This window comes from Musa acuminata, chromosome BXJ2-7 (assembly GCF_036884655.1).
Source record: "Musa acuminata AAA Group cultivar baxijiao chromosome BXJ2-7, Cavendish_Baxijiao_AAA, whole genome shotgun sequence".
Lineage (NCBI taxonomy): Eukaryota > Viridiplantae > Streptophyta > Magnoliopsida > Zingiberales > Musaceae > Musa > Musa acuminata.
The window spans coordinates 1,369,037-1,395,888 of NC_088344.1; the positions used below are offsets into that span (position 1 = coordinate 1,369,037).

The window sequence follows — 26,852 nt, forward strand, 5'->3', positions numbered from 1 at the left end:
TTATTTAATCCTATATTTATTGAAGAGTATAGGAACCAATAGCTCATAAATTCTTCGGATCTCCCTTACCCTCACATACGTCTTTTAGAGCTCACATGCTACAAAAGGATAAAATCGTATGGGCACACCTATCGTTCAAAGCGGATAATTCTCACGAACCTATGGGCTACACTAATGGTCAACCGATCAAATGATCACTTATCAGATTGGTGCTAGAAGAACGGTCCGAACCCTACACCTCGATCGAACAAACTCGTTCCCGAGTCGTGTACCTCGACTATGAGCCCTTAGATACACTGATAAGGTCATTCAATCCCACATTAGTTTAGGAGTATGAGAACCAATGAATTATAAGTTCATGAGCCTATAGACTATACCGATGATCGGTCGATCACATCTAGATCAAAATTGATTAAAATTGAGCCGGTCGAACCGGATCAGATTTAAATTCGATGCACACGACCCGGTTCGTGTGGGGTCGCACCTTCTCGAAGGTTGCTTGAGAGAGAGAAGGTTCCAACAACTCGACGCCTTTAACTTCGCGAGAAAGTTATACCCACACCGCCACGTCGATGCATCTCCTCTCCACCCTTCCGTTCATTCCAGCGCCTCTCTTTCTCTCTCTATAAGGACGTGGTCTTTCTCTCTGTAGTCGCCGTTTCCTTTACTTCCTCGCAGTACCGACAAAACCCTCTCCCCCGGTTGCAAGATGAGCGATCCAAAGTACGCATACCCTTATCCTGCTCAAGGTACGATGCTCTGCTGTGTTTTAATTCCTTGCTCGTTGTTGTTTCTTGGTGATCTGCGATCAAGGAGTTTTATGTATCATCATCTGTTGGATCTGAGACTGTAGATCTTTCTCTTTTGTCCGTCTATGGTTCTGCTGTGTTTTCAGTTTTGTTGCATGTCAGATACCCATCTTTCTCTTCTCCTTTGCTGTGTTGGTTGTAGGCTATTATCAAGGGCCACCTGTGATGGCACCACCACAGTATGCTGCTCCACCACCACGAAGACAGGCTGGTTTTCTTGAAGGATGGTATGTTCCTTCACCTTCTCCATCTTTCCTGTTTAATCTCTCGTGTCGTTAGGGTTTTTCTTTGTTAGTTTCTATCCGATTCGGAAGAAACCATATCAAATTTCAGGAAAAAAAAAGGGCAAAAACATAACAAAAGACTCTAGTTTTTTTAATAATTATAGCTATAGAAACAATCTCAGTATATTGTGATTAATCAGTTTTTTTTCCAATCATATGGGGAATTTTGTTATCAAGAATTAACATTTAATAACTAAAACAACAAATCTAATCACATATAAAGTCTTAAGGGCTATGAAAATAATTGTGCCCTTGTCATTTACCGTTGTAGTCCATCTAAAAATATATATTTTTTATGAACTATATTCACTATGTTTATTGGATCGTTACCGTGTTGCTGATGTTGTTGTTTGCCTGATGAGTGTTGTTGTTATAGCTGATCACAATCTTGTTCCAATAATATTTTTTAGATTTTTAGATGATTATATCCGAATCTAAAAAGGTAAAGAAATTAATTAGAAACAAAAAAATTCTTAAAGAAACAAAATCCCAAAATTTGTGATAAATCAGAATCAGGCTTTGGTTCCTATCAAACGGGGATTTTTGTTGCCAAGATTCAATTTTTAATAACTAAGAACAGGGCTAATTGTATGGAAATCAATATGCCGTCACAATCTGCCCATACAGTTCTTCTGGCAAGATTACACTTATTTGTTATTATCATCTCCGCTATGCTTGTTAGTGCTAACTATGGTTTGTTATTGTCGGCAGTCTCGCTGCTCTGTGTTGTTGCTGCCTCATTGACGAGTGTTGCTGTGACCCATCGATAATATTTATCAGCTGATCACTATCTCGTTCCAAGATTGTTATGCCCTTTTTATTTATGTGTGATTTAAATAAAAAACTCTCAAAGATTATGATGTAAAATGTTTCTTTAGGACGAGGTTTGTGTCATATAAAAAATCTTTGCAGCCTCTGTATACTGTGATCGTGGAACAGCTTCATCGATAGTATTCCTTGCTTGTGTATTTTCCCTGCTCCTTTTGCTTCGTGTGGAATTAACATGGTGGACTCTTATTTCTGACCTTTGATTTCAGCAACACAAAGGTTGAAATTAAGGTATGGTCAATGTCAGGTTTTCTTATGGAATATATTCTCACATCTGAAGCTAGGATTCTGCTTGAACTATTATCATTTGACAAATGATAGACCAATCCTGGATGCCAGTTTGTGGTGGTTGTGGGTTCTTCTTCTTCTTCACAGTTTCTAGTTCATATCCGAGACAATAATTAACAATCTTATATTTATTTTATGTCTAATCTTCTTTCCACGTATCAGAAAGGAATGGGGAAATCAATTCAGTCGAATTTATCAAAAGGCATCTTATCTTCTTGTATAAACTGACGTGACTGATGTGTTCCTTGGCTCAGGTCTCTGGAAAATTAATGCAGCAGCTTCTTCCACGAGAGCCAAAGTCATACTGTCACTTTGTTGACCTTTATTGAAGCCTCTTAACCTATTAATTTAGAGAAAAAATGATAGAATTAGATGAGTTAGGCTCTTTGCATCACACAGACTTGGGTCCACCATCCATTCTCTGTCCAATCAACTTGCACAGAAAATTATTGGCTGAATTTGACAAACATTCTGAAGAAGAAGAGCAGAATATTGAATTCATGAGGCCCATCACCCACCATCCTTTCAGAGTGGAAATTCTTCTCAGAATTAAAAAAAATGAAGAAAACTAAGAGTAGATAGAGATAAAATGAAAAAAAGGCACTTTTGAGGAGAGAGATTATAATAAAATATTATGATTACAAACAGATGTCAATCAGTAAAGATTTTGACATACTAATTTAGGTTTAAATTTTGCTTTTATGTATATATATATATATATATATATAAAACTATGATGATAAGAAGAAGGCTCATATAATGTGTAATAAAATGAAATTTTCTTTTATGTATATAAAAAACTATGTTTTCTCCAACTCCTCTTTGACCGATAACATTTCAGTCTGATAGATGAAATGGTATTATCTTTTTCTAACTTGGAGGGGTGTTTATGATATTTACAATCATGTGGCCCCCATTACTGCAACCGTGAATGGGCTTTTTTTGAAAGTTTAAAGGCCGACTTGGACCGGTCCCGAATTCTAATCCGGTCCAACTTAATTTTGTGCCAGCGATAAATAACTCGGGCCATCGAAGTTGAACCAGAAGCGGAAAGCGATCGTTGCAAGAAGAAGCAGAAGAGCAGGAGAAGAAGTAGAGGGTTTCCTTCTCTTCTGGTTTCGGAAGCAGGAGCAGCGGAGGGGAGGACAAAATGAAGACGACCAAGGGAGGGAAGGTCATGAACCCCACCGACGCCTACCGGAAAGAGCTCCGCAAGAAGGAGCTCAAACGGGTACCAAACATCAACCCTTTAGTTTCCCCTTTCTATTGATTCGATCTTGCCCTTAGGTTTCTCTTCTTTCTTGTGGCATTGCTTCTAGGGGTATCTCTTTGTAATTGTTTCTGAACGTCCCGCTTTTTTACCCTTATTTCAATTTTTAGGGTTTTCTTTCTATAGTTTAGTCTGCATCGTTTTTTCTGCTTAATTGAGGATATCTTATGATGAAATGTGTTGGATTCTTTGAGCGCTAACTAAAAATATATGAATTTTTTTTAATAAAGATTGGGAACCGAGTCCTTTTTTCCCACTTTCTTATTATACTTGGGATCAAATGTGAAGCTGCTGCTGGTTCTTAAACATAAATCGTAATCTGTCTTCTTGATATCCTTTGTATTAATCTTGAAATAATTTATTCTTTTTGATAGCCTAAAAACTTTCTTTTTTACTGCTTAACACCCAAGAAGAACTAAAATTAATGTACTTAATTTCATCTCTCATTCGTGTCTATTTATTTGAGTTGCAAACATTGTTTACTATTTCTGAGTGATGATTCTGTATTAGTGGAAAATGCTATAAGGTTTTTTTTACTTTGTAAAAGCAATCATGAAATTTCTACCTGTCATGCTAAGTGATGTGAGGATTCAGGAACAATAGGGGAAAAATGAGGACGAGAGTGCACTTTCTATGTTTTTTCCTTAAAGAGATGCCCACTGGAAAACGTTGCATTGCGGGAAATTAGAAATTCAAAGATGAAACAATATCTCAATTACTAACTCTTGGTTGAAATGATTGTCAAAAAATTACACTTATAAGTGGGATTGGTGATGCAGCAAGCTGGAGTTTTTTTAAAAAAAAACCTTTTTTCAGTCTATTGTAGGTTCAACTAAGTTGATGTGCATCTTTTCTTCCTAAATTGATTCTCGGTTCTGTATGTGCAGATTTCCCTTCATTGTTTCCTTTATAGATCATTGATTTTCTCACTTAACTAATTGGTCATTCCTGTAATGCAAAACATATGATACTTCTTCCTTTTATGTCTTTCAAGATGACAAGGAAATTGGACTTTTTTATGTTTATGCTACTTTTTGTTGATTTCTTTTACCTTGTCTGTCAGGCTTGGTCTACATCACGGGATCTAAAATAAAATTTCCCCGAGACATGCATGCAACAATTAGAAGTCTTTGATCATGAAGGTGCTTTTAATGAATTTAGTTGAACCAGAAGTTTATTGGCCCCTTGAGACATGCAGGTACATGTGTATGAAACCAATCAAGCATCAATAAAATATTATAATCTTTAGGAGTCTGAAGGCAGCCAAATTGAATACAATGTGACTAGAGCCTCCTATTATCAGCCATCGTATGTGTTTGCATATATTTAGTTTGAGAAGAGGTTAGTACTAAACATCTTAAGTTTTGCTGCTTCACATATGCCAAATGGCCTGATTATTTGGTTGGGTTGGGTGGGTTAAACATGAGCCTTATGGCTTAAACCAATTCAAGTTGCAGCTCTCAGAAGTAATCTTAATTTTGGAGCTTCTATGTAGAAAGATCAGTCCTATCCTGTTATGGTTCCATACATTGTTTAAATTTTTTACATATTTTGATTTTAAATTAGAGAAAATCAACTGTACGAAGAAATGGTGATGTAATTTAGATGTGTGTGAAGCTGTAACAATGATGATAAAGAGAGAGAGATATTATATACAAAAATAGAAGAAATAAAAAAGGAAAATAATTTGCTAAAATGTTTAAATGGATGTTCTACTGTGTCAGTTGTTAACATTAAGCTTTTTTTTTTCCCCGAAGGCTCTCATACATACCACATTAATTCCTCTAACTAGAATTTTTTTTGTTTTCCGAATCTCTCCCTTTAACCATTATAGCACCTATATGATTGTGCTTTCAAGAATCACTTTCTTTGTTTATTTTCATTTGATCATTCTTTCTTAGATTTAGCAGTTCTAGTTCATTTATGATTCATCTTGCTATGTTGAAAATTTAAGCATCTGCATTGAGGGCACCACAAATATTCATTTTGGTTAGTTCTTGTTTTGCTTTGTTTTGCACAGATGAGACTTGCTTTGCAGTCTGTGAGGAAATTGACATGAATTGCACTTTGTAATAATGGTTTTCAATTCTGGTTTCACATACCTAATTAAAATGCTTACTGTTATTCCATTTTTATCAAAAGAACCCAACAGATTATCAAACATGTGTTACTATGTAATTTTCATGAAATATGTTACTTATCGTGTTTCATAATTGATGTGTGTATACAAGCTATATAGATTGATCTTCCTTTGACAATTCTTGACATTTTAGTTGAGAGCACTCCAAAATCTTACCTTTTTTTCAGTTGACTCCTATGTCAGATTTTATGGTCAAATTTGGGCCATGACTTATATGTATGTATATATGTATGTATACATATGCATGCATATATACATATGTATACATATATGTATACATATATATAAAATATATGTATGTTCATATATATATGCACACACATATATATACATATATGTGTGTGTGTGTACCATAAGTTTGTTGTTTATGTTACTTACTCTTTTCAATGTAACTGCTGTCATAGAACAAAAAAGAAAGGAAGAAGGTCCGTGAGGTTGGTATATTGAAGAAGGACCCTGAAGCCATTCGGGAGCAAATTGAGAAGTTGGAAAGGATGAGTAAGTTATTTGACCTGAATGTTTAATTAAAAGTTTTTATAGAGATATTGCATTTGGTAATTTGATATAACTTTTAGGTGGTTGATAATTCTAAGTTATTTGAATTGCTTACAACCTATTATGTACATGTACTAACCAGTTTCGTTGTTAAATTTGCTCTTTCTTTTCCCTACTTCTATATGGTTCTGTGAATAATAATATGCATCTTTCATGTTCTCATGGAACTTTAAATGAGTTGGAAGATAACTACCAATTTAAATAGTAAAGTTACAAGTTCGCTGAGGGTGTTATTCATTTAGTTTCGATATGTGAGATCTCTTTTTTTATTTAGTTCTTTAACAATGATGCTAGACCTTTATCTCAATTGTAGAGAAAGCCTAGAGAAGGAAATCATGATATGCAACTCATGATCTTTGAGTAATACAATTATCTTCAGATTTCTAAGGTGTTCTTATTTGCATTATCATTTTGAGTTTAGAATTGATCCTTAATTCCAGAAGGACAAGCATGTCTTTTTTCGTACATAGGAGTTTGAGAAGTCCTCCATATCAGTCATAAGGAATATTATTGATTCTTTCAATCAATGATTGATATTGGGGAGAAATTGGGAAGACCAGATCCGAGATATGCCTAGGGGATTGGGAGGGCTGTTATCTTATTTATTTCCTTATAAATATTCCTCTTTTTTCTTTTTTCTGTATATGTAATATGCCTAAAAGGAGTCAGATGATTCCTCATTTAGTTGAACAGTAGCTAGTTGGTTCGATTGAAGTAATTAAGCTACATAAAGTTACTTTACTTGTACTGCGCCCCCCCGCCCCCCCCCACACACCCAAATGATTTCGAGCAACCCTAGCGTTGCCTTTGCCTCCACCGCGTCTTTGTCGTTGCCTCCGCCGCCAATGCACAGGATCGATGCTTCCTCTACCGTTGCCTCCACCATCGATGCACAGGATCAACACTTCCTTTGTCGTCGACGGACGAGTCCGAAGGTGTAGCTTTCGTGTGCAGTTCCCTCCACCGTCGTTGCTTTCGTGTGTAGCTCCTTCCACTATCGAGGGAGAGGATCACATCTTCCTTCGCCACCGACGAACACATCTAAAGCTTCCTTTGCCCACAATGTCGTTGTTCGCAGCTTCCACTGTCGCTGTCCGAAGCTTTCACCATCGCTAGTGCTGTCGTCCATAGCTTCTTCCATCGTTGTTGTTGACTGAAGCTTCCTCCGCCACTGTTGTTGTCGTTCACAGTTTCCTCTGTCGTCATCGCTGTCATTCGAAAGTTCCTCCGTCACTGTCATCCTCTCCTTCCCCACTTTCCACCGTCGATGACTCTTTTCCCCCCTCTAACTACTGTTAACAGTAGATTAAATACTGTTAACAGTAGATTGATAACTACTGTTATCATATAATAGTTCTTATTTATATTTTAACATTGTTAATATCTATTTATCAATTTTATTATATATATTTTATACTTTAATATTTCAGAGTTTCTCACTTCGTTTGAGTAAGTGCCTAGTGCCTTGGGCATTTTTGGACCTTAATGCCTTTTGGTGTCTAACGTTTTTTAAATCACTGATTGAGAGACATGACACTTGTCCTTGATGTTTTATATTATATATGTATGCTTTCTTCCTATTCCATATCCTATATCAGAGCACTTGTCCTTTATAACGATATCCTTGAATTATCAGAAGAAATTGACCTCCATAGAGCTAAATGGTGAGTAGCATTAGTGCCACTATCCCCAAGTAATTCAACTCCAGCCAGAACTTATTTTGGCTTATGATGATTGGCAGAAGGTTTTTGGAGGATTAAGTCATGATAGCTGATACTTTGTCCATAATTGTTGATCTTTGGGATAGAAAGTAATGTGCTGAGGATCTCTTTGATTTATTTGAATCTGCTATATGGATGGTCTGCATAGATTTGACTATGGAAAGTAAGAAAGTAGAGTGAAATACCTTAGAATAACTGGCACATGGTAACACTATTTTTACAAACTCAACCACAAAGTAGAGTGATGCTCTTTAATCTAGTATAATGCCAGTTTAGTTATTCAACTGAACCTCTTTTAGTCAAAAGTTTTTAGTACCATTTTTATTAACAGTAAAGACACCTTTAATCCTTGAGATATCTACCTGAGTTGTCAAAACACAAGACATAATGCTGTATGCAAGACGTGTGCCCTCTATGGGTCTTGCATATGTTTAGTTAATGTTTTGAAGTGGGTCAATTCTTTTGCATTTGTTAATCTCATTTTAATTGCAGACATTCATCACTCTCTCTCTCTCCTTGTCTTAATTATTTAATTCTTGATGATGTTAAAATAAGTATCTCAAGGTCTTACTGACTGTTTTTTTCATTGTGCAGAAGCAGATGGTGCTCTTGACAAGGCAAGGAAGCATAAGAAGAGACAGCTTGAGGATACCTTGAATCTAGTGTTGAAGAAAAGAAAGGTCCTTACTGCTGATTAAACTCTCTGATCATCTTGAATGGTATCTGTTTGGTTATTATAAAAAGATAACTTTCTTGACGAAAGACTTAAGCATTCTTTAACATAAGGATTACAGATTTGTTTATAGTAAAAAGAGGACTCAAAGCTTCACTTTTTAACTAGCTGATTAGTCATTTTTATATCCATTTTTTCCCCTAACGAATATACAAGGACAACAAATGTAGAAAATGGTTACTAAAACTAATTAGCATATGTGCTATGATTGCTACTAATCGAGTACCTTTATAGGGATAAGGATGTAGAGTTCACTCCGGGGACCCTTCATCATAATAGCATTATGGTGAATGTATGTTGTCTGCAATTAAATTCTATTACCGTTCCTAATTTCTGTCAGAGGAAAGCCATTCTATATATTTACCTCATGTTAACATTATATGGATAATGCGTGCATGTTCCTCTGGTAGGAAGATTAAAGAAAATACTAAGTTTGAGCTTCTGCAGGTATGATGTGCTTTTGAGTGGTGCTGGCGCATCATATGACATTAAGGAGCATATTCTGCAACTTAAGATGGTTGTCATTTTACAACTGAAACCCCTGTGTAACTCATCTAGTATGTATCTATACTTGTCAGTTACCTTGTGACGGGAAATCTGAGGAAATTTTTTTGAAGTCACTGGTCAAATTGGGAACATATATGGTGGGAATTTAAAATGGAAATGGGAAGATTAGAGCTTGAAAGAAGTCTTAAGTGCGGTCAAATAATTCATGAAGCTGCACACAGAAAATTGCTACCAGGCTTGTTGTGATAAAAGTAGGCCAACTCATTTTGATCTTGTTACTGACTGCATATTACCATATGAATTTGTTAATTTTGTATGATGGTATATCTAATCATGTTCACATACATTTTTCACACATTTTAGCTTCTGAACAGGAGTATGAAGAGAAAATGCGGGATAAGGGTGAGACACCAGTAATGTTCAGGTTAGTGTTATGGCATGAAGTCATGCAGCAATTCTTTTGGTAGCTTTTTTTTTTCAGTCTCTCATGATTGTTTTTCTCTTCCTATCAGTCACTTGGGCCCCCCTCGAAGAAGAGCAACTGCAGAGGAAGAGGAAAGGGATAGACATCCAAAGCCTGAGGTATCATCCGGATCAAGTTGTTTAATTGAACCGTAAGCCCTGGAGACACTAAAAAGCTTGTGGCTGCAGGACTCTGTTTACTATCATCCTACATTGAACCCAACAGGGGCACCACCACCTGGAAAACCTCCAATGTATAAATCATCTATAGGTGACTATCCTGATTTGTCTAAGTAATATTACTACAGCATTTTCTTTGCCCGTCTAATTGTTTCTAGTGCACTACAGGACCTAGGGTCTCATTGCTTGCTTCTTCAAGTGCTGCAGCATCATCTTCAAAATCAGAAACAGAAGAAGCTTTATCTGTACCGCCACCACCTTTGCCAGGTGCTGATGGAAAGACGTCTGATGATGATTCTGTATTGCAACCATCTATGCCTTTACCTCCCCCTCCACCAGCTCCACCAAAGCCTATTGCCAATTTGAGTTCGTCATTGCCCCCTCCGCCACCTCCAGGACCCCAACCTAAAGAATCAGTTGCAATTCCTACTTTGCTGCCTACACCTCCACCACCACCTCCACCTCCACCTCAGCAGCCTTTGCAACTACCTCCACCAGTCGCAGCTGGAAAGGAAGCTGATAAAACTGCAGATTCAGATGGGCCAATTATAAAAGATTCTGATAAGGTATATATGTGATTCTATTTGAACGTGTAATCATGCTTGTTTGGAACCTTAATTTGTTATAATTGTTTTTAAAGTACTGCAATCTTGGTATATTTTAATTTATACTGCATGAGTTGTTTTTGTAGCTGTGTTCTTTCCCTAAAAAATATACCAGTTTTCACGGTCATAATTTAGTTTGAGTGATCTTTCTTGTTGATCATGCACATCAATATGTTCATGAGCTAGCTGTGTGTCGTTTTTATTTTAATTATTTGTTTTTTAAATGAAATATTATATTTTTCTTTCTTTTGTAGGCGATAGCTGGACTTCCTCTACCTCCACCACCCCCAGGATTACCAACAAAATCAGCACAATCCGATAATGCATCATCTGAATCTGCCCCCAGCAGTGCTCCAATTTCAAATTACAAGTCACAGATGGCTCTGCTGGTGCCACCACCTCCAAGAGAGCCACCACCTATGGCTCATAGAGTTTCTTTAATAAATCCTTTGCCACCTGACATGATGCCTCCTGCCATTGCACACTTCCCTCCCCCTGATTTAAGGCCACTGCTGGTAGCTCCTGGTATTTCTGGGAGGCCTCCACCTCCACCTCCCCCAGGAATTGTTCCAGCATTAATTCCCAGGCCAATGTTTGCAGCACCTCCAGGGCCACCACCATTTCTAAGGCCTCCATTTCAGTTAGGTTACCCAATCCCTCAAGAGGATGATCTTGATGCCTTGAGGCCCTCTGCACCCCAGAAGCCATCATATGTTAAATCAGCAGCATCAACTGTTGTCAAGAGACCATTAGCACAGCATAATCCAGAACTAACAGCCATGGTATGTTTCAGCCTTTTTGATTGTCATTGCAGCTGGACCTTTCAACTTATAATTTTTTTGGAATTATTTATCTTGCATTATGTGAAACTCTTTAACTTCATGGGGCTAGCTCTAGTATCATTGTTATAAACATAATCATTGCTCGTATTCTTACGGCTCCCATTTTGTCAAGATTTTACTTTCTTCAGGCTTTTACAACTTTTATGATCTTATCTGTCTTTCAGTGTTTGTGAAAAACCTTGATAGCTAAATAACCTATATATATATATATATATATATATATATATATATATATATATATATATATATACGCGCGTGTGCACACACACACAGTCTCTTTTCCACCAAGTATTGAGTCACACAATGACAAGGTATATCGGTGAGCTTGATAAATTTTGAACATGTGCAGGTAGTTGCTAAAAGGTTTTTGAACATGAAGGAAATGGTTTGGATGACAGTATTCTATCCTTTAGTTTCATTGACTTGATTTCTGAGCGTATCCTTCTTGGCTCTCAAGTTTGGACGACACATAGAAAGTAGGAAAATATTTGTCATAGATCTGACAAAAAACTTTGTTCGAAATATTGCATTAATCTTGAGCAACAGAGAAACATGGCAGAAAACATGATACATAGTCACAAGGATCTTATGATCGTTATCAATTTGTTCAACATAAAGTCGTTACTTGTTGGTTCAGCATAAAGAAGTTTGGAGAATACAGAACTTCTAAATAGATCCTGAAATGTTCTAAATAATTCTAGATACAAGTACCTCTAGATATAAAACTTCTAAATAATCCTGAAATGTCGAAGGAGCATTGATTTATGGTAAGCACTTCTGATACAAGCACGTTGTGCTGTTTAAAGTAAGGATTCTTGTTTTGTGGTTGCCACGCAAGCATGCTCATACACATTTGTTTTTTCTTTTATTGAAAAGAATTTTATTCTGTGGCATTTTTAGAATCTTAATGTACACGATTCTGCCTTTTGTACAATGATCCTACGGTGTCATTGATGTTTATAGAGCTAGTCCATCGAATTACTTGATGGGTAATTTTTGTCGACTTGGAAGCAGGTGCCTGCATCGGTGCGTGTGAGGAGAGAGACTGCTGCTCCCAAAGCAAAACCAAAGTCGCATCCCCCTGCTATGGCCTCAGTTTCCAAGCCTTCCGTTGTAACATCTGTTGCGAAACCAGAGACGGCAACTACATCAGGCCCCAAGTCGCAGAGTATCGACGACTCGTATATGGCCTTCCTGGAGGACATGAAAGTCCTCGGTGCTCTTGATAGGTAGGCTTAGCAGTTAGTGATACAAAAGGTGTTTCTGCTGACCAACTCATTGACAAAAGGACCATACTCTGGTGCCACCCATTCAATTGTAAACCAATGGAGTGCCTGCTTTTGATTATAATTCTATGGTGGAATTCTCCTTCTCGGGTGTCTAAGATACAATTTCTATGCTATTTGATGTATCAACACCCATTAATACGACGCCAACATTCTTTGGTTCCAAAACAGAGAACGATGCCTACTTGGACTGTGGAATGTCTTGACTTCTCTCTCTATCATATTGTTCGATTCGTTGATGGAGTTGAAAAGAGTATTATTATTGGTGAGAAATAGGAGCGATACAGGGAGACCTAAAAATGAATATCCGTTAGCTTTAAATATCCTAGATTTAATTTACTATAGAGTTGGTGGAGTTGTCCATCCTTAATCATAGAATATTGTTCTTCTCAACTTCATGTCGTCAAAAAATAAAAAAAAATAATTCCATCGATAGCTTCGTCACGGTAGTAAAATTCAAACAAAAAATATTTTGCAAATGTTGTATTTTTTTCTGATCGCAAGTGGCTAAGGGTCAACTATAAAAAGGTGAAGATGAATACGATTGACGAGGTCACTCTTTCTATCGCCACACTTCATCCACTTCACAAAGTACGGCAACCGCCGACATCAGACTATCAATCCCAAAAAGTTGGGACACATAGTTTTGTTGGTTGTTGTTAATCTTGTTAAAGCAGTAGTTAAGTCGGCTTAAATGTATGCTTAAATGTTATCAGGTTATCAATCTAGTGAATGCTTAAATGCTATAATGGCGCAAAGGAATAATTACATATTACACCGTTTTAGTTTTTTCGCTTTAATTACGAGAGTAAAACATTAAGATTTATTTACCCTAATAACATTAGTTTTATGGACGGAAACACGAAAACAAAAGATAATTTTTTTTTTAACATTTAGTGATGGATGATGATGTCGTTGGTGTCGACACCGACATAGTTGCTTGGCCACCTCTAACGACGATAAGATTCACTTTCACTACGACACCACCCACCTCCATAAAGAGTGTGTCGTCGACCTTATCATCATCTGCCTTATGTCGTTTTGCATATGCATCGATGCTGACACAATTGTCGAGTGACAACTACGTCAGCATCAACACAAACGATGGTAGTCGCTATGGCATTTACGACGAAGATGGTGACCACTTTATCGTTAACCAGTTGAGCGAATCCCAACCTCAACCCAAAGCTAGGGTCATCGGAGCTCCTGTCGCTCCCCCCACTGTCGCTCATCCTGCATTGCTCTACGTCTATGGTAGCGGGGGGGATCAGTAGGAGCTCCGACGACCACCATCTTCGTCATAGATATTGTGACAGCCACCACCATTTGCATCAACGTCAATGTAGATGCAAAGCGATGTGGACGACAACGTGCTTCTCGTGGAGACAGATGACATCGCGATGAGAGTGAACCTTATCGTCGTTAGAGACGGTCAAGCAATTACATTGACATCGTTGCCAACGATGTCAACGTAATTGCTTTTTTTATCTTTTAATTCGTATTTCTATTAGTAAAACTGACGTCGTTAGGGTAAATGGACATAAACATTTTACTTTCGTAATAGAAATATCAATATAATTTTTAAAAATATAAAAACTAAAATACTAAATATAACTAACTAAAATGAATAATATATAATTAGCCATCGCCCAAACAAAAGAACAATTGTTCGAACATGTTAAAACAAAAGAACAATTGTTCGAACATGTACGAGTAGCAGATGATCCACACGCCGCAGCTACACTTTGCATGAAGTCAATGCACACACATACATGTAACTGAGCGAAGCACAAGACTACTACCACCCTGCAGATGCAAAGAACATTCAGAATCATTTGTTGGAGAAATTACTCTTACTTTTAACTGGGGATTTCTACTTCTATGTTCTGTTTTTTCACTTTGTCTTCTTATTTATACTTCTCTTTCTCTATATTCTTCTTTATCATTTGTCGGTGTAACCACACAGAGAGAGAGAGAGAGAGAGAGAGAGAGAGAGAGAGAGAGAGATTCATAAAAAATGACAGATAGTTGCTCAAAATAAAATTTTATATTGACTAAATCATAATATTAAATGAATTTGTAGGAAAAAATAAGAACAAAAATACTGATGAACCAAAAAAAAAAAAATCATAATTCGTATACCATAAATTTTTGTAAGCATTTCCACCCAACTTGCATGATGAACACTGTCGAAAATATTAAAACATCACATAGAGGCATAATAGTGTATTATAACAGGAAAACCTCATCATATAACTTCAATGATTTTTATGCCCCTCTATGATTTAGCATGTACAAGGATATCATGCATTCATTTTTCAATCATATGGTGGTATGAATCTGATAATAATGCATAAAGTTAAGAAAAGAAGTCATACATTCATTTTGTCTAACAACTGATCCAACATAAACTTCTTAATGGTCACATGCCCTGACAAATAAAAACTACAGAAGTTTGACCACATCAAAGACTTGATGGGATTACCAAGTTCTAAATGGCAGTCATTAATTCCTGGAAAAGAAATGAAGTTGGTTGTAACCCAGATATTAGTTATGAATCTAATTTAATTGAAGGGTATTGCTTCAAGCATTGCAAAATATGAAAAGGAAAAAGAAGAAAGGTACACCTGTCTGGCTGAGTGTTTTGATGACCGTTAGAGCATTAGGGAGTACTCAATCGAAAAATGTACCTTTGAAAATATAGAAGGTGGCTGCAGGGAACACCGGGAGAAGCTTAAGATGGGATTAATCCAATACCTATTTTACACACAGCAACTGGTTGCTAATACACTCGAAATTAGTTTTATCTGGTTCTACATTGTGTTACTACTACAACTTTCTACCAAGGCATGACATAACATCTTCTTCAAGTAGGGTCGCATAAGGAGATAAATAACCTAAGCCCATGGAATATGTCCACCCTTCTAGGTGCCATTATTAATCCATGAAAGATGAGTCTTGCAATCATGTCACTCTTTCAAAGGCACCACCAACCTGCATATGAAGCCATTCTGTCCCTGAACCCTGCTCATATTCCCTTGTTTGTGAGCTGTAGGCCAAACTAGAGGTGGTATCGTATCTCTGTGAACTAAACTGAAACAAAACCAAAGTTTTAGCCTGATTTTGTATAATTAAATCAAGAAAAGCATTCAAATCATAGAAAATGCTAATATCAAACGAGCCAAGGAGTCAGACATAACAGAGACAGTAATTTTTTTTTCATACATCGTGAATAAAGTAGCTAACCTTCTAGATGAATGCAAATCCAGAGAAGCAAAACTACAATTTCAGTGATGCAGTCTGAAAATATATCATAGAGAAAATGAATAGTATTTGGACCAAGATCATTAGAACCTAAGCTCAACGTAGGCCATCAGACCCAAAATCAACCTGCATATCGAAACAGGTCAGAACCAAATGGTTGCAACTGCAAGGGTTGACAGGTCGAAGTGGTCTTATAACTAGTCTTTTAGGGAGAAAAAGGGCAGAAAAAGCCTCAATATCTAGTGGAAATATGTTTGCCAACATTTGCAGCTAAAGAGATGTTCTCAAACAGCAGCAAGCAAAGCAAAAGCATATAAGCTAAATACCATTGAAATAGAACACATTAGAAATGAAATATAGCTTTATAATACAAAAAAAGTGACAATATTTGTTGCTAGATAAAAAATGATCTACCATATAAAGTGCTAAATAGAAAATTTCAGCCCCTTTAAGCAATATCTAGGTAAACGAACAAAGTAAATATTTTGTGCTGATTTGTAATGTTAGACTTACATCTTTGGAAGGAAACACTTCAATAGTAGTGTTCATAGGGGAATTAACAGCCTCTAGCTTCATAGATAGAAACTACAAAAGCAAGAGAGGCTATTAACTTCGAAATAGTTGAAATAGTACAGAAAAAAAAAAAGAATGTCAAAGGTGGGAAAAAGCATACCTCCACCTGATGCTGTAAGGCCTGAATATAGTTTATTATCTCATCAAGAACTGATGCTTTACCAATTACCTGCTCAGGAAGTGTACTGTTAAAATATGCTTAACCACACCTAGATCTGATTAACATAATCATAAAATCTAATTAGTCTTGATAAAAGATCGTTTCTAAGTAATCATAACAGATAAGCATTAATAATGTGAAATTGAAGCATTAATTGTGCACCTTGTTACAACCAGGAACAAGATCTTGGAGAATCTTCATTCTCTCGCTTATCTTTTCTCTCCTTGCCTACCAATACATCATATTCATGCCTGTAAGCTTTTTTTGTGCAAACATATGTGCTTTACCATCCAAGAACATTTAATCATATCCAAAATAATGAATGATATATGAGCAAAATAAACTGGTACTTAAAACTTAAAATCTCAAAATTAATAGATAGATGGTGATACCAATATGTTGTTTTGTGATTATGCTACCAACTATCATCTTACTCTTTCTGACAGGCTGTGACTGTCTGTCGCTTGACCTCTTCTTGCTCTCACATGGATGTAATCTTGCTTTGGTGGCTCAGTTGTTTGAGGATTTTGAGCAGCTAACTTGTTACAGATGCCTGAACTTGCCTCAGCCTCACTTTTTATGTTGTCATTTCCATCAGTAGATTTGATGGCCTTGAGACGTTTGGCCTCAGCTTCAGCCTACACAAAACACATATCTAAATAACATATAAATCCAAACAAATGAATTTTACACCTCAGAAATATGATCAGAATACTTCAGCAACTATGCACTTAAATTAGAACAATAAAAAGAACCAAAAAGAAGAAGCCAATGCTGGAAATACTATAAGATTTCTTTTATTCCTCTAGAAACATGGAGAAGTTCACATTATTGGTTCATTAAATTCTTAAGATCTTGTTCTACTGACTCTTTTCACCCATCCCACATTTATTAGATGAAGGGGGTTTTTAGTAGCTTCATCTGTCGTCCAAATGTTAAACCTGCAATTGGACTAAACTTCTTAGAAGATAATTCAAATGTTAACCTATACTCATATAGATACATATTGTATATGTTACTCCTTAAAGATAGGGCACCTAACAAAGTGATGCTTTGCACACACTTTTTTAGCAGCTAGCTTTCTACTGTTATTTTTCTGGTAGCGATAGGCTAATGATCTAGGGTCTCTATGTGATGTTCTCAAAAGCATTGAACAAATACATTAAATAAATATTTAAAGCAAATTGCCAAATTCTTTCATAAATTGTCGTCATTCCAAATTATAAACTCATACTACAAGTCACGAGCCACAACTGCAATAAACTAATGAAATTAAGAAATGCTACTTACAACACTATAAAAATATTAATTGTATTTGTATTTACCTTTGCTCTCCTGTTTCGTATCCTAAGTTTCAATATTTTTTCTTTATAGTATCTGTTTCATGACACAATTGTATCACGTCTAGTTGTCTGTTTGAAAGATGACAGTTAACTATAATAATAATGATAAAGCATCCCAGATACACCAAGCAGTAATCAAGGCATATAAGGAGCAGGCACTAGAGAATTAAAATCGTTAACCTGATCTTTTATTACACCAGATTCATTCTTGAAGGCACTATTATTGACTGAAGCGAGTTTGGTTGATTGAAAATGGAAAAGTCTACATGAAATGATACATTAATTGGCAACATGGAACTTCTTATCCCTTCTCCATAGGCAGCCGCACTACAAACTTGACTTCTTAGCAGTATGTATGAGGTTCCACATCTAATACCAACAGACTTTTCCTTTTGACCCACCTTCTTGATATGAATTTCCATCAAATTAGATGCACTGAACCATAAAAAATGCCTTATATAATTTGTTTATTCAGTCTACATGAATGCAATTGCATTACAAAGCTCGAAGTCTCAAATGCTTCGGAAGGCCATTATCATCGATCTGAAATCAAAGGGGCACACTAGCCAAAAGTCTGACACCATTTTCATAGATCTGGCAACAAAAAGGCATGTTAGACAAAAGCTCCGCCACAACTATAGAGGAACATGCTTTGTTTCACCATCTAAAAAAAAAAGAGTCATCCGACAGGATTCTAATTTTACAATCAATAAATAAGGATATCAAGCTCACAAAAGTTCCAAAAAACTTAATTTTTGGTATGTGGTAATTTGCAAACATGGAACTATAGAACATGTGTTATTTACTTCATATTCAAATTGGAAATGTCAAAGCTAAAGAGACCAATTACAATAAAATTCCACCAATAAATCTTAATTAAGAAAATAGCAACAATCACCTTGATAGCAAACTTATAAATACATGCTTTGGATCAATGAATAACTTAAACAGCCTCTGAAAAGAACGATCAAGATAACAGTACAAGAGTCTACTTGAGTAATAATTGACAAGGATGACCGTACACCAACATCTGCAATTAAACAGAAAAACGATCGTCCCAAAACCTAGTAAAACTAACACTTAGCAGAGGATCCTAGGACATTTTTCATTATGAAGATGTTGCCGATAATAAATGTTGAACACATCAGAAACTGTTGCTCACATAAGTTTGCTCACCCATATCATAAGTGTGCATAGATATATTCAACAATTCCATCATTAAATCACTGTAACTGCAATATTAGCACTCAGCGACAATACCGCATACTAAATAGTTCCCTTGCTTTCAGTTGGAATAGTAGCAGTTGGCTCATATTAAATATGATAATAATCATAAAAGATGAAGAAGGCACTCAAATATAATAAGAATCATAAAAGATGAGAAAGCCACTCTTGAATCGCTGAAATATTTCTATCGACCATGAAAAACCTAGAACAACACAACGTCCACAACAGCACTATAAGCAAACAAATGAGCTTGCATCCTAGAAATATAAGTTACCAATCAAACCAATCACAACCACATCCATGTATTGTAGAACTCCATAATCTTATGCATTCTACCGCAATGTTAATCGTGTTAAGGCTGTGAACGAACTAAGCACAGATCACAACCTCATTGAGCTACACACTAGATCAATTTCCAAAATACTCAAAACCACAGCGAGCGCGACAAAATAACCACATCAACAAGGTCAAGGAAACTACCAACTCGTTGCCGCTACTGGTGGAGACGAACTTCGACGACTCGTCCTCCGTCACGCCACCCGAGGAGGGAGGGTCCCTACGGCGCCGGCGACCCTTGCTCCCACCGCACTGCTCCGTCACCGTGGACTCCTCCACCGAGGCGTCCCCACCAATCCGCCCGACCCTGGGCACCAATTCGGGGGGAGGCATTCCGAGCATCGGGAACCGGCACATCTCCGGCAGCCGCGGCATCAACGACGGCGGATCCATCCCAAGGGAAGGCCTGGAATGCAGACTCGCATCAACGACGAGGGGATTCCACGCTCCGAAGGGAAGGGGATCAGATCTGCGGTGATCGAGCAGGGAAGTGACGGTGGACGCTCTGTGGATTTTGGGGAAGTGGGGAAGCGGATTCTTTAATTCGGAGATTGGTGGGCTTCTGCTCGGGCAAACTTGCATATATCTCCCTCGGAAACCAATTATTTCTGTCATCGATTATAGAGGCGGGAGGAGTACAATTTTAATATCGAGGAACGTACTTGATATAATAGAAATGAGTGAGGACCTAATATGCTATTTCAAAACTGTACAATGAGGTGATCCGATCTTCTGTCTGGCTTCAAGCAGGCAACACGAGTTTCATCACAAGAGCACCACGGGCCCCATGACACGGGAACCCTACCGTAGCAATACACCCATAGAATAAACCTGTACCCTGGCCGGATGCGATATAGGAAACCGAGGCGTGGCAGATGGCGATGAGACTTGATCCGGGTTTGGGCAAGCGTATCGATTCGGGCTTTGGTCTTCATCCCTGGAAGACAATAGAATCAATTGATCTGATCCAGCCTGAATGAAACTTGACCCGATTCAGTTGTGGATTGGGTTCGTATCGGTGTCCGGTTCAATTGAACCCTCTACAAATCCCAATAACAAATATTTTAATTGAATGTGTCCGCTAATTTAATTGACAAAAATTTTAATATCACTTATCCTTTTTTAAAAATCAATATTTTTTTTAAATTTTTATTCAAATTTTAAATATCTAAAATATGCTTTGTTATTTTCCACATTATTGATTTGATCCCTCAAATTTTTTGAAAGTAGTACTATTGTTATTATTATACTATATTATTAGATTAAAAATTAACTTCTGTATTTGAAAGTATTTGCACGAATATATAAAAATAAACGCTCACTAATCTCGAAGGGACATATGCAATTTTGATTTGTATGTGTTAATACTTAATACAAATCATATCCCTTTAATAACTTAAGCTTTTTAGATTATTGGGATTATATATTTATGCCCTTCTTAATTTGTCTGATGTTTAATTAATATTTATGTAAGCAAATGGAAATACATGTCAAAGCTTAATTAATTATACATTGTGTCCTTCCTTAACCTCTTGTGAAATTACGGACGACAAATCATAAATCGTTGGCAATATGTATCATATCCTCGCCATTCTTAATTCAGGTCTGACTTTTTATTTGAATCGATAAGAGAAAGTGTTGTAACCAAATTAAATGGGTCACTGACTCGTTCCAACACGGAACCCATAATTTTGACTTCATTTCTCGGTCAACAGTTTCTTCCTTGAATGACATTGCGGTCTTCTTTCTGGAAACTTCAGAGATTAATCTGCGCAGGCGCGAGTGGTCAAAAGTCTCAGTCGCCGAACCGTAGGGCTGACTTTGCCACGTGTCAGATGTATGACGTTTTCAATATGTGTTCGCTGTTTGCCACTTCAAAAGCCATCATCTTAACCGTCCATTTTGCGCCAGGCGGGCGGCAGCCTGAAATGAGATTCCTGAACGTAAACATTTCCTATCCCTTCCCTAACGTGGTCATCGAGGTGATTGGTTGCAAAATCAGGTCCCATGTGGGCTCCGCTGCTACATCCAATTAAGACGCAGGTACTCACTGGCTGGCTGAGACCTTTTCGTCCATTTTCTCGGTATTTCCTCTACGCGTCGAAGTAAAACTGGATGAATCTTACATATAAGCCCTTTATGATTTATATATTCGGATAGATGTTACCTTGTATTAGAAGTAAACGGTGATGTTTCTAAAGCACCGAACAATTAATGTACTACCCAACTAAAAAGCCACTATCCTTTGTCAAAATCACGAGTTTAACCTTATATATGTCCGGCCGCTGCATAGTATTTGTCGGTCGATCATGGCAGTTCTGAAAATAATTATCGATAGAGGGTGATAATGAATAATGGACGTGGGCAATAAAACCTTCAGCTTATGCGAAAAGACCCCCCTAGTGTTCCTAAATTAGTATTTTATACTGCGACAAGAGCAGGAGGAGGGTTTGGTATAAGTGTTGCTATCTTTCGTGCTGGGAAGGAAAGAAGAACCCAGCTTCCTTCTTCCCCATCGCCGAGATCGCCACCGCGGCTCTCCGATCGATCAAGGGTTAGAGTTTGTGGGGATCGAGATAGATTGGAAATGGGGCAGCAGTCGTTGATCTACAGCTTCGTGGCCCGAGGCACTGTGATCCTGGCGGAGTACACGGAGTTCCAGGGGAACTTCACTAGCATCGCCGCCCAGTGCCTTCAGAAGCTTCCCTCCAGCAATAATCGGTTCACCTATAACTGCGACGGACATACCTTCAATTACCTCGTCGAGGATGGATACAGTGAGCCTCTCGACTCGATCGCTTCCTGCTTCTGTCTCGGTCTTGTTCGATCTAATTCGGTTTTTCGATTTGATCCGGTTAAAGGCGGTTCTTCTGATTGGTTTGTTGAGAAAATCAGTTTTTCCTTGAATATTATGTTGAATATTTGGGTTTACGTGGGTAGGTTTCCGTTCCCTAGTCAACTTCGGATGGATCATGGTTTTCTGATGCAGTTCTTGTTGATCTGATTGCTAGTTGTGGTCAGTCGACATGATATCATGGATTTATTCAGTTCGTGAAGGTCAAGACTACGAAAAGGGCTGAATATATCTTAAGATCTAACGAGCTAGATGAGCATAAGTTTTTTTTTCCCTTTTCTTCATATAATCGGCAAGTTTATTTGATTGGAAGGCCGAGTCCCCGGAGCCAGCTCTTTTTTTCTCATTCTTATTGATTTTGATGGGCTAGATCTACTACAGAGAGATTTGATGGCAATTAGAGGATCACTACGAAAGTAAAATAGTGACACATTTACTGTACATAATGTTCTTCTTATATTGAAACGGTTTAGTAGCATATAAGGTATTCTTGTTCAGATTCCTTTTTTTGAGTTCTTGATTTTTGGGTTTCCTCTTTCTCTCTGTCAGTGATAACACCGTATCTCTGAAATGTTAATGTTCAATATGTTTTGTCCCGAGAATTTAAATAGTTAATAGTCGCTATGTTGGTATGAATCTGGATCTACTTCTACTGTTTTACATTTTAAAGCTCTCGGATATCCTTATTTTGCGTCTGACCACCTGTGAAATCACTTTTAGTCTTCACATTAGTCCCTGTTGCTCAAAATTCAGGATGTAAAGTAGTTTTGACATTAGTTTGACATTTGGACTCAAAACAATTTTTTGTTCTGATTAATAACACGTTGATAGTTGTAGTTGATCATGTCTGTATGCATTACATAAGGCTTTACTTTTTGATTCCGATTGATCTGCTTTAGTACACTTAGGTGATAAGGAACACTCCTTTGGGAAATTTCTCCTTTGATGACTAAATTCTTCCTCAAATTTCTGTCACAAATTTATTAATTTCTCTGCCATGTGTGAGGGGTTTGTGTTTTTCTTTTTAGTAAGTTTGCTTACTCTGTTGGAGGTAATTTGGTTTAGGAGTATTCAAGCTATTGTACTAGCCCATGTTTGTGCTAAACCTAACTACACTTTGCCCATGCAATTGTTGTTCATTGCAATGTGCCCATGCATTTGTCATTGGTTGGTATATACGAGGTGGAGTTTTTTTGGTGACATTCAACATTATAGAATTATTTGTTGTTAAAAACCTAGGTATATTCATTTGACTTAATAATTACCAAGCGTGCAGGTTGGTATATATACTGAAACCCATTAATGTCTTTTAAAGAGCTTTCTGTTTGAGGACAAAAATTGGTTATCAAATGATAGTATATCCTGGATGATTATGTAGCCTTGTAACTTCAAGTTGCCTGATGCTTTTTAGAAAGTCCAGAATTTTGGAAATTTTAATTCTACAAACACAATAACTATAGTAGAATATGCAGCTTGAATTGGATTAAGATCTTATTTGCTCTAGGGACTTCATTCTACATGTACTTTTCCCCCTTTGCTACACAAGTAATAGGTTCTTTCACTTCACAGTTAGTTTTTTGTACATGTGTGATTCATGCTCTCTGAAATTACAGTTTTGCATATTCTTTAACTAAATCAGTGCTCTGTTTTGTAACTGGTCATACAATGTCTGTGGAGATAAATTGTGAAGAGATAGTCATGGAATTTTGCCAAAAAGAAATTTAGCACATCTATACAACTTGTTTGCAAGAAATTTATAAAAAAAGGAAAAAAAAATAAAAGAAAATTAGATTAGAAGAACTAGGATCAGCTAAGGTGTTATCTTTTTTATTCTATTCACTTATGCCAATTATTATTTGAAGCAGCCTCATGTCGGGCTGAGGTAGATTAAAATCTGTTTGATAAATGAATCATATGGCTTTTGTCTGCAGTTCATAGTTGTCCTTTGAAAAATGTCGATAAAATTTTCATTTACTCCGTTGGTAATTTTCTGTACTCTGTATATATTTGAAATGTTATTATTAATATATTCTTTTGGCATGTTACCAAGGAAATCCATGGATGATGTGAGTCAAATAAATTTCTCCAATGATCTTCATTTAATATGGGTGCAATATTCATTTAGGATAAATCAATAATGCTTTAAACTGAAACTTTTTGGTGTGCTTTCTGTTAGTCAGTTTTTCAAAAGCAAGCTAGATACTCTTTCTTAAAGCACGAGGAGAACAAGTTTTATGAAATTTTTGGTGCAGCTTTAATTTTTTGAAGAAGTCAAGGCAGGGATTTTATATTTTTTCTGTTTGTATATGAGTGAAATTTTTATTTGGTTTTTGTGGGTATACTTAGATGTTTTGAATAAATATAAAGCAGGAGTGCTATTGTTTCTGTGCGAACATGAAGAGAAAAAACTTTTATAGTGCCACATTAGCCTGCTATAGTAACCATCTTAGGACTAGTTTTTATGTGGTTAGTTTTCTCCTGTAGCCCATTCCTAATAGGTTGCTCCTGTAGTCCATCTTAGGAGAGAGAACTTTATAAAGTTACAAAAACCTGCTATCTATGTCCATAACGTAACTGCTACAGTATCATACTTTTATAATGCTGTACTGGTGCTTTTTGGTTTCTACTCAAGTTCTGATTGTTTAAGGGTTGTTTCACATGGTGGGTTTGCTCCTTTCATCCTAATCAATTTAGGAGCCTTCTGGTCTTTCCAAGTTGATGTACGGTTGCATACTAAATGTCCTCTACTCGAAATAGGAGATTCTCCTCTGTAAGACAATGTAAGAGTCCTTGACTTCCCAATTTCAGCACTATGATGTCTATATTAGCCATATTACTTCCAGGGCCCAAATAAGCCATGTCACATGCTGAATAGGGTGTTGTAACATCATTGGAGTCATCCTGATTGACTGCCCAAAGCAACCTTGAAGATGAGCATCCTTTTAGTTGGTTAAATGGAATGTAATCCTATTTTTTTCCTCTTGTGCTGCCTATATCGAGTTTTGTCTCGTGTTCTGTTCTATTCTTGTGGCATATCAAACATAAATGAACCTTGAAATCTAACCCAAGTGCTGAAGTGAGCCATGAATTGTGCAGCATACTGTGTTGTTGCTGTTGAGGCAGTTGGCAGACAAATTCCAATTGCCTTCCTCGATAGGATCAAGGAGGACTTCAACAAAAGATATGGAGGAGGTAAAGCTGCAACAGCTGTGGCCAACAGCCTCAACCGAGAGTTTGGGTGAATATTTTCTCCGTGTCCATTAAAAGTTTAACAGTTTTTTGTGTGTTGAGCAAAATTACTGACTGATCAAACTATTTGTTCTAAATCAAGGTCTAAGCTTAAAGAGCACATGCAGTACTGTGTAGACCACCCCGAGGAGATAAGCAGGCTGGCCAAGGTGAAAGCTCAGGTTTCAGAGGTCAAAGGAGTCATGATGGAAAACATCGAGAAGGTTCTATATTTTTCTCTTTTATATAATGTTTTTTTTTCAATTCCCAAATCTAGTGTTGTCTATGCAATTGGAGATAACAATGAATCTTGTTGTTTTAGGTTCTTGATCGTGGGGAGAAGATTGAGCTGCTTGTTGACAAAACAGAAAGCCTTCACTCTCAGGTATGCAAACACATTACCAGGTCGCATTTGGTTCTTGCCCCAGACATATTATCTGATTGAATTCGCATCTGTATATTTCCTACCGGAGACATTTTTGTCAAAGTATGAACTTGATTTTTTGCATTTCAACATATGCTAGGTTCTAAGTTGTGTAAATAACTCTTTTGGATTTCAGGCACAAGATTTCAGGCAGCAAGGGACACAGATGAGGAGGAAGATGTGGTTTCAGAACATGAAGATAAAGCTGATTGTCTTGGCAATTATCATTGCACTTATCCTCATCATAATCTTGTCAGTTTGCCATGGCTTCAAATGCTGATTTGGATGGATATACTGCCACGGGTGCAACCCCTTCTATACATGACTGTTGCTTTTCAGCACAGAGATATCTTTTACAGAACTTGTTTGTTGATGATTTGTGGATCGGTGTTCACCCTATACAAAAGGGTATTATTGTTGTGTTATGTTTGCCTGATGAATATGTTAACTTCGTATGTTGATTATATGTGTGTATAGCCTTAAAACATTTTTCGCCATAGGTGTAGCTCAAATGAACTTTGGATCTCCATATCGAGTATAGCCGAACATCATTTTGTTGTGTCATTTCGCTTTGAAAATGTTTGAACGGGAAATATTAATTGTCACACACTGGTTAGGTTCCTGTGTCTAAATTGGTATTTGGTGGTAAAGATAACATCTCTAGGGTTTGAAACAAGATGGAAATCCTGCCAGAATGTCAAAAAGGGTAATGTTTGAATTATTAGTTATGTTATTCCAAATCATATTAAAGCTTCCTACACCAAACCAACCTCGTATTGTTCTTTTTTCTTCAATAAATGACATGAATTTGTAAAATGTTTGATGCTTTCCTTCCAAAATGATGCTATATTTCATTTTAATCATTAATATATATATATATATATATATATATATATATATATATATATATATATATATATATATATATATATA

The 26,852-nt window shown here is 36.8% G+C and overlaps 3 protein-coding genes across 7 annotated transcripts; 2 read left to right on the top strand and 1 right to left on the bottom strand.

Moving 5' to 3' along the window:
- Positions 1–542: 542 nt before the first annotated feature.
- On the top strand, positions 543–12,601 carry LOC135616531 (protein EARLY FLOWERING 5-like). 4 transcript variants are annotated; one of them, XM_065115822.1, is made up of 9 exons: positions 3,188–3,440; positions 6,024–6,117; positions 8,490–8,575; positions 9,510–9,559; positions 9,648–9,717; positions 9,787–9,868; positions 9,946–10,343; positions 10,637–11,164; positions 12,239–12,601. In XM_065115822.1, the coding sequence occupies exons 1-9, from the start codon at positions 3,360–3,362 to the stop codon at positions 12,455–12,457; spliced, it is 1,608 nt and encodes a 535-aa protein (XP_064971894.1). In that variant the 5' UTR covers positions 3,188–3,359; the 3' UTR covers positions 12,458–12,601. The 4 variants fall into 4 exon arrangements, 3 of the variants coding, with proteins under 3 accessions (XP_064971894.1, XP_064971895.1, XP_064971896.1); XM_065115823.1 differs by lacking the exons at positions 3,188–3,440; positions 6,024–6,117 and adding an exon at positions 9,207–9,386 and having other exon boundaries at positions 8,499–8,575; positions 9,499–9,559; XM_065115824.1 differs by lacking the exons at positions 3,188–3,440; positions 6,024–6,117 and having other exon boundaries at positions 8,511–8,575; positions 9,499–9,559.
- A 2,621-nt stretch (positions 12,602–15,222) lies between these two features.
- LOC135616533 (transcription factor BHLH094-like) lies at positions 15,223–19,961 on the bottom strand. 2 transcript variants are annotated; one of them, XM_065115827.1, is made up of 6 exons: positions 19,558–19,961; positions 16,942–17,145; positions 16,670–16,735; positions 16,448–16,516; positions 16,288–16,359; positions 15,223–15,603 (listed from the first exon to the last, which is right to left on the bottom strand). In XM_065115827.1, the coding sequence occupies exons 1-6, from the start codon at positions 19,804–19,806 to the stop codon at positions 15,475–15,477; spliced, it is 789 nt and encodes a 262-aa protein (XP_064971899.1). In that variant the 5' UTR covers positions 19,807–19,961; the 3' UTR covers positions 15,223–15,474. The 2 variants fall into 2 exon arrangements, with proteins under 2 accessions (XP_064971899.1, XP_064971897.1); XM_065115825.1 differs by having other exon boundaries at positions 15,426–15,598; positions 19,558–19,950.
- A 1,925-nt stretch (positions 19,962–21,886) lies between these two features.
- On the top strand, positions 21,887–26,448 carry LOC135616534 (vesicle-associated membrane protein 721-like). Its single transcript, XM_065115828.1, has 5 exons — positions 21,887–22,190; positions 25,364–25,505; positions 25,599–25,719; positions 25,818–25,880; positions 26,056–26,448. Exons 1-5 carry the CDS (start codon positions 22,001–22,003, stop codon positions 26,197–26,199), a joined length of 660 nt encoding a protein of 219 aa, XP_064971900.1. The 5' UTR covers positions 21,887–22,000; the 3' UTR covers positions 26,200–26,448.
- Positions 26,449–26,852: the final 404 nt, after the last annotated feature.

Bases quoted from the DNA above. Each gene is read 5' to 3' on its own strand.
- LOC135616531 (XM_065115822.1), top strand. From the start codon at position 3,360: ATGAAGACGACCAAGGGAGGGAAGGTCATGAACCCCACCGACGCCTAC. The intron at 3,441-6,023 runs GTACCAAACATC...CTGCTGTCATAG, and splicing joins GCAAGAAGGAGCTCAAACGG to AACAAAAAAGAAAGGAAGAA. The intron at 9,560-9,647 runs GTTAGTGTTATG...TCTTCCTATCAG, and splicing joins GAGACACCAGTAATGTTCAG to TCACTTGGGCCCCCCTCGAA.
- LOC135616534 (XM_065115828.1), top strand. From the start codon at position 22,001: ATGGGGCAGCAGTCGTTGATCTACAGCTTCGTGGCCCGAGGCACTGTG. The intron at 22,191-25,363 runs GTGAGCCTCTCG...TGAATTGTGCAG, and splicing joins CCTCGTCGAGGATGGATACA to CATACTGTGTTGTTGCTGTT. The intron at 25,720-25,817 runs GTTCTATATTTT...TTGTTGTTTTAG, and splicing joins TGATGGAAAACATCGAGAAG to GTTCTTGATCGTGGGGAGAA.
- LOC135616533 (XM_065115827.1), bottom strand. From the start codon at position 19,806: ATGGATCCGCCGTCGTTGATGCCGCGGCTGCCGGAGATGTGCCGGTTC. The intron at 17,146-19,557 runs GTAGTTTCCTTG...TGTTTTGTGTAG, and splicing joins CCAGTAGCGGCAACGAGTTG to GCTGAAGCTGAGGCCAAACG. The intron at 16,517-16,669 runs GTGCACAATTAA...CTTCCTGAGCAG, and splicing joins TTGTTCCTGGTTGTAACAAG to GTAATTGGTAAAGCATCAGT.